Source organism: Chroicocephalus ridibundus, chromosome Z (assembly GCF_963924245.1).
Source record: "Chroicocephalus ridibundus chromosome Z, bChrRid1.1, whole genome shotgun sequence".
Classification (NCBI taxonomy): domain Eukaryota; kingdom Metazoa; phylum Chordata; class Aves; order Charadriiformes; family Laridae; genus Chroicocephalus; species Chroicocephalus ridibundus.
The window spans coordinates 24,715,310-24,727,688 of record NC_086316.1 but is presented as its reverse complement, the minus strand read 5'-3'; the positions used below and the strand labels follow the sequence as shown (position 1 = coordinate 24,727,688).

The 12,379-nt window shown below is 38.4% G+C and overlaps 1 protein-coding gene across 2 annotated transcripts in view; it reads left to right on the top strand.

Annotated features, from left to right (window-relative positions):
* The window catches only part of FER (FER tyrosine kinase), a 173,623-nt gene that overhangs the window by 98,762 nt on the left and 62,482 nt on the right, over positions 1-12,379 (top strand). The window contains exons 14-16 of one of the 2 annotated variants that reach the window (XM_063319846.1): positions 7,481-7,537; positions 10,077-10,192; positions 11,718-11,812. In XM_063319846.1, the coding sequence (XP_063175916.1) occupies positions 7,481-7,537; positions 10,077-10,192; positions 11,718-11,812 (268 nt within the window). Of the gene's footprint in view, positions 1-7,480; positions 7,538-10,076; positions 10,193-11,717; positions 11,813-12,379 lie in introns of those variants that run through there. The other variant, XR_010069042.1, reaches the window with a different exon arrangement.

The following is a 12,379-nucleotide window of genomic DNA, read 5'->3' as shown; positions in this document are numbered from 1 at the left end:
TTTATGTTTTTTTAGAGGAATGTTAATGAAGAATTTGCTGAGGTGGGGAAAAGGGGAGTGATAGTTAAGCTTTTGATAAATTCCCTATGCTGTCTTAGGTTGGGAAGTCTTATGTTGTCAGTTCTGTTAAAGCAATATGTTTTCTTTTGGTTGAGTCATTTTGGTGTCCCCTAAATCAAATAAGGTTTCCAATTCCTAGAGGTTTTTAACCTTTTTTGCTTCTGTTATGTCTACTGTTAAGATGAAAAGCAGTGGCAGAATTTGCTTATAGATCTTGCCTTCATTAGTATGGTGGCATTGACTTGTATGATTTTGATGTGGTCTGAAATAGCTAGAGTAAATAATGTGTCAGAGAACATGAGCTGAGTAAATAACAGTGATGATAACATAGAAGTCTTTTTTATTCATACTGTGATGGAACCTGATCAGGATTTGCTCAGTCTTCCTCTTTTACAAATCTTGCTTTGAAGTCTGGGTAAGAATCTTGTTTTTCTTTGACGGTACTCTGAAAATGCATACAAGCACAGGTGGCATTTTCTTTTTATCCTTTTTTCTCTCTCCTATTAGAAAAGGTAAGATTTTAAAAACCAAGTGTTTGAGCTGAGGCTTATAAATTCATATCTAATTACCAAAATGTCTGTTTTTAAAATGTTTAGTATCCAGTTGCCTTACTGGTGCTTGTTAATTTGGAAAAAGTACCATTTTAGACTTCTTCATGATTGAAATTGTTACGAAAAATTATAGTAAAATAATGCTAGGAGAATTTGAACACTAAGTATTTGTTCTGGGTTATGTTTTCCATTTTATTGAAAGCTGTTATAATTCACTACAACTAATTTCTAAGCCTTCTTCCTGGCATAATAATTTGTGATTTCTTTGATGTGGTTTCTGTTAATGAAGGGAGATAAGCAGGAGGAAAACCGCTTCAAACTTGAGCTTACACTTAGGATAATAGTGGTAACGTTTCAGTCTCGTAGCTCAGAAGAAGCAAAATGAGATTGCATCTTGTACAGCGACCATCTGCTGTTCATACTGTGGCCTCAGTGGCCTTGCACAGGACTGCAGTACCTCCATCTCCACTGAAGAAAGGACTGAGGCACAATTGATTCCCTACTAATTGCTCGAGGCTTGAGATTTATCATGGTCCAGGGAACCATGGAATGTACTAACATCTCATATCCAAAATACTTTATTTTACAAATAAAAAGAGAAGTTTCTGATTATTTTTGAAGTATTCTTTTTCACAGTTGAAGGTTTTATTTCTTTAATTACTGGTTTGTTTGGTTGGGTTTTTTGGTGAGTTACAGTTAACTCTTGAAATAACTCACCTCTGAAAAGGCGTGCCTGTTGAAAACAGGTATTCTGGATAGCCTCAGAAAGTCTGGAAGGGTACTCGCTACCAAACTGTTGTTTATGTAAACATTCAGTATGATGACTGTTAGCTACTACATGACCAGTGGGGAAAGGTAGCAATGTCGAGGCTGACCGTGTTCTCCACTGTGTGAATCGCCTAGTTGACCACTTGTTTCTCAGTGTTTGGCCAACAGATATAGCAGTATCTCCAAAGGTTAGATACAGCGATAGGACTCTAATCATGTTATTAATAAACAGCTAGCTCAGTAAGGGCCCTCAGAGCATCCCCACTCCTGTCCGGGGCTCAGGACCAGCAAACTGTAATGCAGCTGAGAGCTGCTCCTTACAGCCCTCAGCTGGAGGCTTCACCACCTTGGGGTGAAGGTCCCAGGCTGGGCCACACCGGTCCAATGGGAGTTGCTTTTGGCTTAGGCTCTACAGCTCAGCCTCACGTGAGCCCCATCTCCTGCTGCCTCACAGCCCTGCCTGTGCCTGGACACCCACCCCGTTCATCTGGCCCTGGACCCTGACCCCGGATGGCTTTTGGACTGACCCTGGTGCTGCCTTGTCACTATGAACCCACCCACCAGTCATCTGATGCTGGTTCCCCCTCACTGGCCTTCACCCTGACCCTGACCCACAGGCTGACTTCCCAGCTTGACCCCAGACCTACTTTGTGACTGCATACTTGGCTGATCTGAACTTGGGGCTGCCCACCCGGTCTGCCTTGCTCCCTCGCTGAGAGCAGTGGGGTGGGTCCTGGCTGGTGATCCTCAGGCCTGCTGGCCAGGGGTCCCCCGCGGCTGCTCAGCCAGCAGTTACGGCATACTGTTGCTCTGGCTGCTCAGCCGTGAACGAGGAAGAATAAACAGGGAACAGTAACATCATAGAGCAGAACAGGTAGGAGAATTTGGCTTCAGAAGACAGTAATGCCTTTTGCAGTCGGGGAACAAGGAATTCCTTTCCCTGCTGTGGACACAACTGGAGTAGTTTCAGGGGGGTTTTCACTCATCTTTCACTTTCCTCCCAAGGAGTGTCCACCTTGAGGCAGTTTCTTTCCTATCCTTTAGGGACTTTGTCATTTCCCTGCTATTCTTCCACAGAGAATCTTGAAAGTGTGCCTTTGCCAAGTAGCTCCTCACATACGATAAAGTGCCCAAGAGGCACTGAAGCTCTCTCTGAGCTGAGCCCAGTCAGTTACTGGCTAAGAAGTATGGCATTTATGTAATTCAATGGGGAAACCAGAGGACATAAATAAAGTAGAATGTGATAAAGCTTCTGGATTTCTTAAGTAATTCCATTTGGAAATAAGATATATCAATAAGATAAAAACCAAGCATGCTGAAGTGCTAATTTCTGTAACTGGATTTGTCTAAAGTGCTTTTGTATTCTGTGGTCCAAGAGTTAACAATAGAGAAATCTGAACAAGCATGAGGTAAAGAGAGATTTAGAGTGGTGTTACAAGAAGAGGGCTACATAATAAGCAGGTTCCTTCTGGGGGGAATAGTAATGGCTTAATAGTCTCAAGAGTTCTGTTCTCTCTCATACAGATTAGTTTATGATTACGTTCGGAAATGTGGTGGATTTGCTCTATTTGATTTAGAAGCGGCTCTCTTGAAATGAAAATTTCTGTGGCTTGGGCCAATGGGCGTTACAGTGTCTGTTTATCTATATCTACAGTAAAGATTACTTTTTATTTCCCATTTTGCCGTCACATTTCTTTTGTAATTTTCAGTATCTTTTTACACGCATGATTAATCTGTAGGGCAGTAGCATTTAACAACTGGAGAGGTACTTAAGTTGTATGCGCAACCAGAATTAAGCGCTTACAGAAGATCATGAAGTTTATGATCAGACAGAAAAAAGACATGACTTTACATCTAACTTTTGTTTATTGTATGCTAATATGCATCCATTCCTTTATGTGATTTATTGATTCATTTAATTATTGGCAGCTATCCAAAAATATTGAATAATGACATATTCAACTCAGTGCAATTTGAACAGAATTAGTCAGACAACATACTTGCAGTAGAAACAGTCTTGTCTTTGTTACTGTCCACTTTGCAGTACTGTTCATATTATAGTTCATTAATTAAAGGTAATTATATGAACCAGTGACCCTTTGTTTTATAACAGTATCTAACACATAGCAAATTAGAAAATTGGCTTTGTTTCATTTTTAATGCCAGAATTGTACACTGGTATGATGTAGATGACAGCATCTCTTCTCTTGGATTCTTTCGTACTATCTGCTGAATAAACTGCTTTGGTGCAGTTTAACAGGGGATGTATCACTCCACAAGTGCCTTAAGATACTAGGTAAAACTTTTTTGACTTTTGTCTCGGTCTTCACGGACAAGTGAGTGGCTCAATGTCCAGATAGAGATCCGTGATGAGATGTGTCCTTGGGGTGTCTGTACTGGGGCCAGTACTGTTCAATATCTTCATCAATGACAGAGACAGTGGGATCAAATGCACCCTTAGCAAGTTTGCAAATGACACCAAGCTGTGTGGTGAGGTTGACACACCTGAGGAATGGAATGCCATCCAGAGGGACCTAGACAGGCTTGAGAAGTGGGCCCATGTGAACCTCATGAAGTTCAGTCAGGCCAAGTGCAAGGTCCTGCAGCTGGGTCAGGGCTACCCCCAGTGTCACTACAGGCTGGGGGATGAAGGGCTTAAGACCAGCCCTGAGGAGAAGGACTTGAGGGTACTGGGGGATGAACAGCTGGACATGAGCTGACAACATGCACTCGCAGCCCAAAAGGCCAGCTGTATCCTGGGCTGCATCAAAAGAAGTGTGCCCAGCAGGTTGAGGGAGGTGATTCTCCCCCTCTACTCTGCTCTGGTGAGACCCCACCTGGAGTACGTGTCCAGCTCTGGAGTCCTCAGCACAGGAAAGACACGGACCTGTTGGAGTGGGTCCAGCGGAGGGCCACAAAGATGATCAGAGGGCTGGAGCACCTCTGCTATGAGAACAGGCTGAGAGAGTTGGGGTTGTTCAGCCCCGAGAAGAGAAGGTTCCAGGGAGTTCTTATAGCAGCCTTCTAGTACTTAGAGGGGGCCTACAGGAAAGAGGGGGAGGGACTCTTTATCAGGGAGTGTAGTGATAAGACAATGGGCAATGGTTTTAAACTGAAAGAGGGTAGATTTTAATTAGATATTAGGAAGAAATTCTTTACTGTGAGCATGATGAGACACTGGCACAGGTTGCCCAGAGAAGCTGTGGATGCCCCATCCCTGGAAGTGTTCAAGGCCAGGCTGGATGGGGCTTTGAGCAGCCTGGTCTAGTGGGAGGTGTCCCTGCCCATGGCAGGGGGGTTGGAACTACATGATCTTTAAGGTCCCTTCCAACCCAAACCATTCTATGATACTATGATAATTTAAGATTTCCATTCATAGAAAGCTCTTAGAAGCAGCAACTCTCAATTTATATACCATTAAGATGAATATTCACTTACTGATACCTTGTGAAACTGTTACCAGCAGGGCAGCGCAATTTGCATATGGTCATCAATAAGGATTTCTTTTTTAAACCAACAACAGGAACTTCAGCAATAAAGCCGATCAAACTGGCAGGACCGTGATCATGTAATGAATGTGTTACACTGGTATAATAAATGACTGAAAGTTTCATAAAAAGAAGAGTACTGGTAGTGATTAATGGACTGATACAGTAATAACAAATCCTTCAACAGAACATTTGATTCCAGTTTATGGTGCCATTTTCTTTAATTAGTCTGCTGAAGGATTATGCATCAGATTTTTTCTTCATAAACAAGCCTTTGAAATGCCATGTTGTCAGTATTTTCAAAAAGTCATTCACCGAAGTACTGAATCCTTGGAATTAAGTGGTAAAGATTCTGTAACTTCTTGGCTTTTACAGTACTTATTTCAATGTTAAAAACCATTTTGTTAATACATCCAAGCAGTCACTTTTGTGGGTTTTTTCTTTACAGATTTCTTTGCAAATTGTTTTCTTAAACTTGAGTTTTAGTGGTAAAGAGAAGAGTGCAGTTTGATGGCATTTCCTATGTGTTTGTAGTGTAACAGCTTCTGAGTGAGGTATCCAGTCATCAAAACGCATTTAGAAAATCTTCAGTGAATGGAACATTTATTTTTAGCAAAATCAAAGATGAAAGAAATTATCTTACTCATGATGTCTGGTCAGTGAGGCAGTAGTTTTAATCAAGAATCTTGTCTATAAGGGAAAAATCAATTGATGGTTATTGAGATTTTCCTTGCAAGTCTCCCAGAGCCCCACCCAGGGAAGAGGAAAGGCAAAGTGTCAATCCCATCACACAGCATGGTGATGTGGTACAGGAATTCATGTGATGGGGCTGACAGGAGTTGCGTGGTGGAAGTTTGGGTGAATAGAGGCATTCAGAAAGTCTCTAGAATGTGCACTGAGCACAGCTTACAGGAACAATGGTCTGTGTGATTTTGTGATGTTATGCATAAGAAAAAAAAGGATAGAAATCGCAATAGCAATGAAGTCCTCTCATACACACCCCTGCCCCTTTTTTTTTTTTTTTTTTTTTTACTGCTGAATTCTTGTCAGTCAAAAAATGTGGAGGACAGTAATGAGTAGCCACCTTCCAGGAAAGGTGCACTGTGCGGCATCATTCTTCTGTACTCCTTTCATTCTTTCAGTTACTCAGAATGTCTCTGGATTATCTGCTGAATGGTTTTATCCTTGCAAAAAGAGGGAGACGTAAGTCAGTACAAGCCTCCACCTTCCTTAGGAGTTGACAGCAGACTTTACTGGTTGTGTAGGTCAAAGGAAATAGTGCTGATTGCCCAGGTTGCCCAAAGAAGTTGTGGATGCCCCATCACTGGAAGTGTTCAAGATCAGGTTGGATGGGGCTTTGAGTAACCTGATCTAGTAAAAGATGCCCCTGCCTATGGCAGGAGGGTTGCACTAGATGATCTTTAAATGTCCCTTCCAACCCAAGCCGTTCTGTGATTCTATGATCTATTTAGATACAGGTTTTTCTCTGTCTTTGAGTCACAGGCCATTTAGGTTGGAAGGGTTCTTGAGATTCTGTAGTCCAAGCCCCCTACTCAGGCAGGTTCAACTATTGTGGGTTTCCCAGGACTGTGTCCAGTTGGGTTTTGAATGTCTCCACAGACTCCATTTCAGAGTGACTCCAAAATCTCTCAGGGTAACCTGTTCTGGTGTTTGACAACCCTCACACAAAAAATGTGTTTCCTCATGTTCAGAACAAATTTCCTGTTTCATAATTTGTGCCCATTGCCTCTTGTCCTGTCACTGAGCACAGATGGCCTATGTTTGTTTAGCTATTTCCTTTTTTCATTAGTGATAAAGAATTCTTAGGACCTTACCACTAACATGAGGAGCAGCAATGGTGTTTGTGAGATAAGTAGATGGGGCGCTAACAGAGAAATAAAATGGGAAAATAGTAAATATAGGTTAGACTTACAATATCCTACTCTAACATTTTAGCTAAGTATTTATTAAATATGTCTGTGCAGCAAGAAGTTTATAATTGTTTTTTATATGTCTTTAGGCTGTTGCAGAGTATTTACAGTGTTGGTTGTCAACACTGAACGGATACTTTAACTGCATTTGTTATGTTGTCTTTTCAAGCAGTTGCCTCCAATATTTTAAGCTACCACAGAAGACTTAAAAGATGCAAATATATGTCTTGTTAAAAAGTAGAAAAATCAGTTATTTTCCATGTGCACTGAGGAGAAAAATGTTGGTTTTTTTATCTAGCAGTAAGTTATTTTGCATACTAAAATGAATTTTTCTTATATGATTTTGACTTAGGTAATCATTAAAAACAGGGTGCTAGGTATCATTTCCAGAGCTTGTGTAAACATTTGCAGAGTGGTCTATCTACATACATACAGTCATGTTGTAGGCTTAATCTTCTGATAGAAATTTGCTATATGGTATATTTCAATATTTTACTGTATAGCAGTTTCCTAATCTGTGTTTTATAAACACTTAGATTTAAAACTTCCTGGCGTGCTTTTGATTGAGCAGTCTGAATATAATGCTTGTTTAGGTCCATTTCTACTGAAATCTATCTTACACAAACTTTACCTTACATATTTGCACAGACTGAAAATACTTTTTTTTTTTTTCTTTCAATAGGACAAGAAATGGGTTCTCAATCATGAAGATGTCACATTGGGAGAACTACTGGGCAAAGTAAGTAATGAACTGAGCTAAGTAACATTTAAATAAGTATATATTAATCATTAAGCCTCTACATTTCCTGTTTGCCTTATCTTTTAAAGTACTGTAGTATGTGATTTTTATATCAATTCTTTTACTTTAATACACAAGACAGCATTGTGCTTTAAATAAATATAAATCACATTTACTGGTAAATGATATAATGTGTGTGCTGAAAGCATTTAGCTAGCATACATATTTTTCTCTTTTGGAAGGCTTTTAAGCTAACTAGATTTCTATAAAGTATGAAATGTCAGTTTCACTTTCTGTAGTCTTACAAAAAATGCTGCAAAATGTAAATAAAAACAAACAGATTTGTGTTTATGTATTTATGTGTAAAATTTAGGTGTTTATGTATAAGATCTGATATAATCAACAAATCAATATTTCTTAAAACAAATTTTCGTTGCTTTAGTATGATTTGTTGAGGGGTAGGTAACTTCACAATCATATATGTGTTAAATTAATTCTTATATAGCATACTTTATATCAAAAATTCTGCTTAGGAGCCCTGTACCTTGCTTACATTATTAGCACCTTTGCACCTACAAAGACAGTTGCGAGTGCCGCTCTAGACACAATGTAGCAAAAATTTTCCTGAAAAACTGAAAAATAGGCTTAAATGAGGAGGCGGCAAATTAAAGCAATAATTGCTTTCTTACTATGATACACACCAAAATAATTGATAAACTGTTCAAGAAATGAAGGAATTAAATACTGTCAGAATGTTTTGTTACCCCAGATAAAATCTCTTTAACAGCATAAGATGACAAAAAGAATTTTCTATGTGTAGACAGGGCTGTGCCTGCATAAAATATAGGTACTGTGACAGCTTCACATTCTTAAACAGAATAGCATCAAGGGAGAAAAATAGAGTTTCAGGCATTAGAAAAGCTTTGTCTTGCTAAAAATTAAATATGAATTATCTTGATGAGTAAAAACAGTTAAAGCTATCTGAAAATGGTTTAATTTAATAAACTGAATTTATATGTATATTGCATGGGTTTGGCACATTTTTAATATTCAGTAAAGACAACTCAGTGCTTGAAAGTGATCATAGAAAGAAAATTCTTTAAAAAATACAGAACAGGATAAAAACTTTCTCGGAACAAGGTATAAATCTCTGATGCCTCTATCTCTAAAAAGTTATAGTCAAACTAGAAAAGATAAGAATGACAGGACCATCAGCATATGAGAAATTGTTAAATAAAGTACAGCTGTTCACTGTGGAAGTGAGAAATCTAAGGGTCTATAAAATCTTGAGTGGCCTGGAAAAGATGAGGAGGAAAATCATGAAAGCTTAAACTTCAGAAAAGATGAAGATTTTCCTTCACCTCAGAAGTGAATGGTCTCTTTATTTACTTGGTATTAATTCTATAATACCCCACATGTATGAACGGAATGTGTTATATTAAAAATCATATATATTCTGCATCAAAAGAAGCATGGCCAGCAGGTCGAAGGAGGTGATTCTCCCCCTCTGCTCCACTCACTTGAGACCCCACCTGGAGTACTGCATTCAGCTCTGGAGTCCTCAGCACAGGAAAGACATGGACCTGTTGGAGCGGGTCCAGCAGAGAGTCACGATGATATCAGAGGGCTGGAGCACCTCTCCTATGAGGATGGGCTGAGAAAACTGGGGAAGGCTCCAGGAGACCTTATAGCAGCCTTCCAGTATCTGAAGGTGGCCTACAAGAAAGAAAGCTGGAGAGGGACTTTTTACAAGGGCATGTAGTGATAGGATGAGGGGTAATGTCTTCAAACTAGAAAAGGGTAGATTTAGATTAGACATCAGGAAGAAATTCTTCACTGTGAGGGTGGTGAGGCACTGGAACAGGTTGCCCAGAGAAGCTGTGGATGCCCCATCCCTGTAAGTGTTCAAGACCAGGCTGGATGGGGCTTTGAGCAACCTGGACTAGTGGGGGCTGGATCGTGTAGCTTTCTCAGGGCTGACATGACAATACCATTTTTTGCAGACGTTTTAATCTGTGATCAAAATTAATATTCAGTGTTTTCATTTTTCTTTTTGCATTTTTTCTTTCTTGTGTATGTAAGAATGTTTATGTTATTTTGATGTGTTTTGTCCTAGTTTCACAGATCATCTTTTGCTGTGTTCCAAACTGCAAGTTAAAAACTGATGATAAAATACAATAGTGTGAAAATGAAAGAGTGGAGGAGTATGAATAAGAAAAAAATAAACAACTGCTAACAGTGTTGACATTAGAAGTTACTAAGAGGTTTTATGAGACGATTTTAATTACACAATTAATATGTTTTTTCCTCTTTACAGCAAGGTCAAAGTATAGACCACTCATACGCTGTGTCCATACAATAGGTGTACTGTGTCTGTGTGAACTGTATTCTGTTAGGAGCAGATACTGGAAGAAAACCTCATTTGGTTTCATAACACATTTCAAAGTTCCCTCCCAGTTACATTAGCTGTTTGCATTATTTTTATGGAGATTTGTGAAGACTTTTTTACTCAGAATGATTTATTTTTTCCTGATTTCAGGGTAATTTTGGTGAGGTGTATAAGGGAACATTAAAGGATAAAACTCCTGTTGCTGTAAAAACTTGTAAAGAAGATCTTCCTCAGGAACTGAAAATAAAATTTCTGTCAGAAGCCAGGTAGGTTCTCTAAATTTAGTTGAAATTTATACTTGTGTGTTTTTATTCAAGTTTTATGACTAGATGGATTTACAAAATCTGACCGTCAGAAAAATTTAAAGAAGCAGTAGTCAAACCTTTTCCTTTTTTAACGTGTGAATGCAGTAGCATCTGCACTTGCTGAAACTATGTCTTTGGCAAAGCAAGCTGTGCCTGTAAACCACAATTCTATTGTTGCAAGTGCTTCCATTTAGAACTTCTGAGGTGTACCATGAAGACTGGGATAAGAGGACTGGAAGATGCTGTTAATTTAAATGTGATTATACCAGTCCTACCTTACATGCATGGCTAATAGTGCTGATCAAATGTGGCTAGGTTACTGTATAGACCCCATTTAGTAATTTTCTCTTTGTAAGAAGAGTTCACTCCAGTAGAGATATTTTATGCTGTGTCAGGCAGCATGTGATTGCATACTTATTTTTCAAATGACAATCATGCCACCGTATGCTAAGTATTCTCAATATAGGCTGATGTAGATAGGTAGGTTCTGAGGCCTCAGGGTAAATGGGTGTATTGACATAATTTCACGGTTGTTTAAATTAACTTGCTCCTTCTTGCAATGAGGCTTCGTATGTTTTCATTTTTACTCCCAAACTGGTATGATCAATATGGAAAAGTAAAAGATACTATCTACATTTAGAGAATAAAGATCAGCCACCATATCTATTGAGTAATTTTAAACACCTTGTAGCTTGGCAACTGCAGAGATGTTTCATTTGTTAAGCAGCCTGCCACTAATGGAGCAGTGTTAGTCTGAAATAAAAATGACACGTGTTAGTTCTCACTAAATATGCATGTACGAGGTGGGTTAGTGTTTTACTCTTGAGCCTAGAAGAAAAGGGAAAAAGAGGAGATGCTTTAAGTCAGCAGATAGTAGGAGAAACATTTGAGTTACAAGGTCCCTGTAGAATTCTTCCTTGCCCTTCATTTCACTTATAAATCATACCATGCTGTTTTAGGCTGCAAATGTTCTTATTGAAGTATTTTGTAAGAAGATGTAAATGTTTTTAATTCCCAAAATTAAAATTGCTGTCCTTGTAGTCTTCTGAAGCTTATTGTATTAATTAGTCTCTTAAAGTAAAATTGAAATGAGTGTGCATTTGAAAAGTGCAGAAGGGAAGTGTAGAGGCATGCTGTGCATGCTTTTTTGATGTAGCTCTGCTTCTGGTCCACCACTGAAATGCTATTTAATTAAAAGGGTTCTTGAGAAACTGCAAACCTGTCAGGCCATTTTTCAGTTATATAGATAAATGTTATGTAGACAAATGGTAAAATTTCAATAAAAATAATGTAGTATTCAATATTGATTTATTAGTGAATCTGTATGCCCGTCGTTTCAAACACAATGATTATCTGTTACATTGATTTTTTTTTCTTTATGATAATAGTGGTGATATGTTCCATTAAAATAACATTAACGTTTTAAGATATTTTCTTGTAATATTTAATCAGTTTCTTAATATAATAAACTTACTTTGTTTTGCAGAATACTCAAACAGTATGATCACCCTAATATTGTAAAACTTATAGGAGTTTGCACACAACGACAGCCTATTTATATTGTTATGGAACTTGTTCCAGGTAATTTTTTTCCCTTTTTTTTTCCAGCATATTTTCATAGGCATTTTTTCCATAATGCAAAATATATTGTTTTCTGTTTTTTCTTTATCTGCATTCTTATGAGTGATCTCAAAAGTAACCTGTGTTGCAAATCTTTGGAAATACTAGGTTCTGCTAGCTTTGGAGTGAAGTGAGCTCCACAAATCTCTTGTGAGTTTTCTACAGCTGTTCAAGACAATGGAATTTGCTGAAAGAGGTTTCAGTTCTATCTTCATTTTCCTCCTGACAAGATAGTACATGGGACTACAATAGAGATATATAGTGAACATTAAGGTGCTTGTATTTAAGGAAACTTCATGCCTGGGTAATGTTTCCATTTAATAACTCAGATTTGGGTCAACTTTGGTAATATAAGAGGTTTTTTTCTTTACCAAAATATATTGTTCAGTTTATGGGTTGCTCTTGATTTATTTTTGGAATCTTGAGGTCACATTATTCAGCAATGGCGTGAGAAAATTTTGAATTGTATCATTCAAATGATAACAGCTTTTGGGCAATTTTACCTCTGTTGATTTTCTCAGCAGCTGG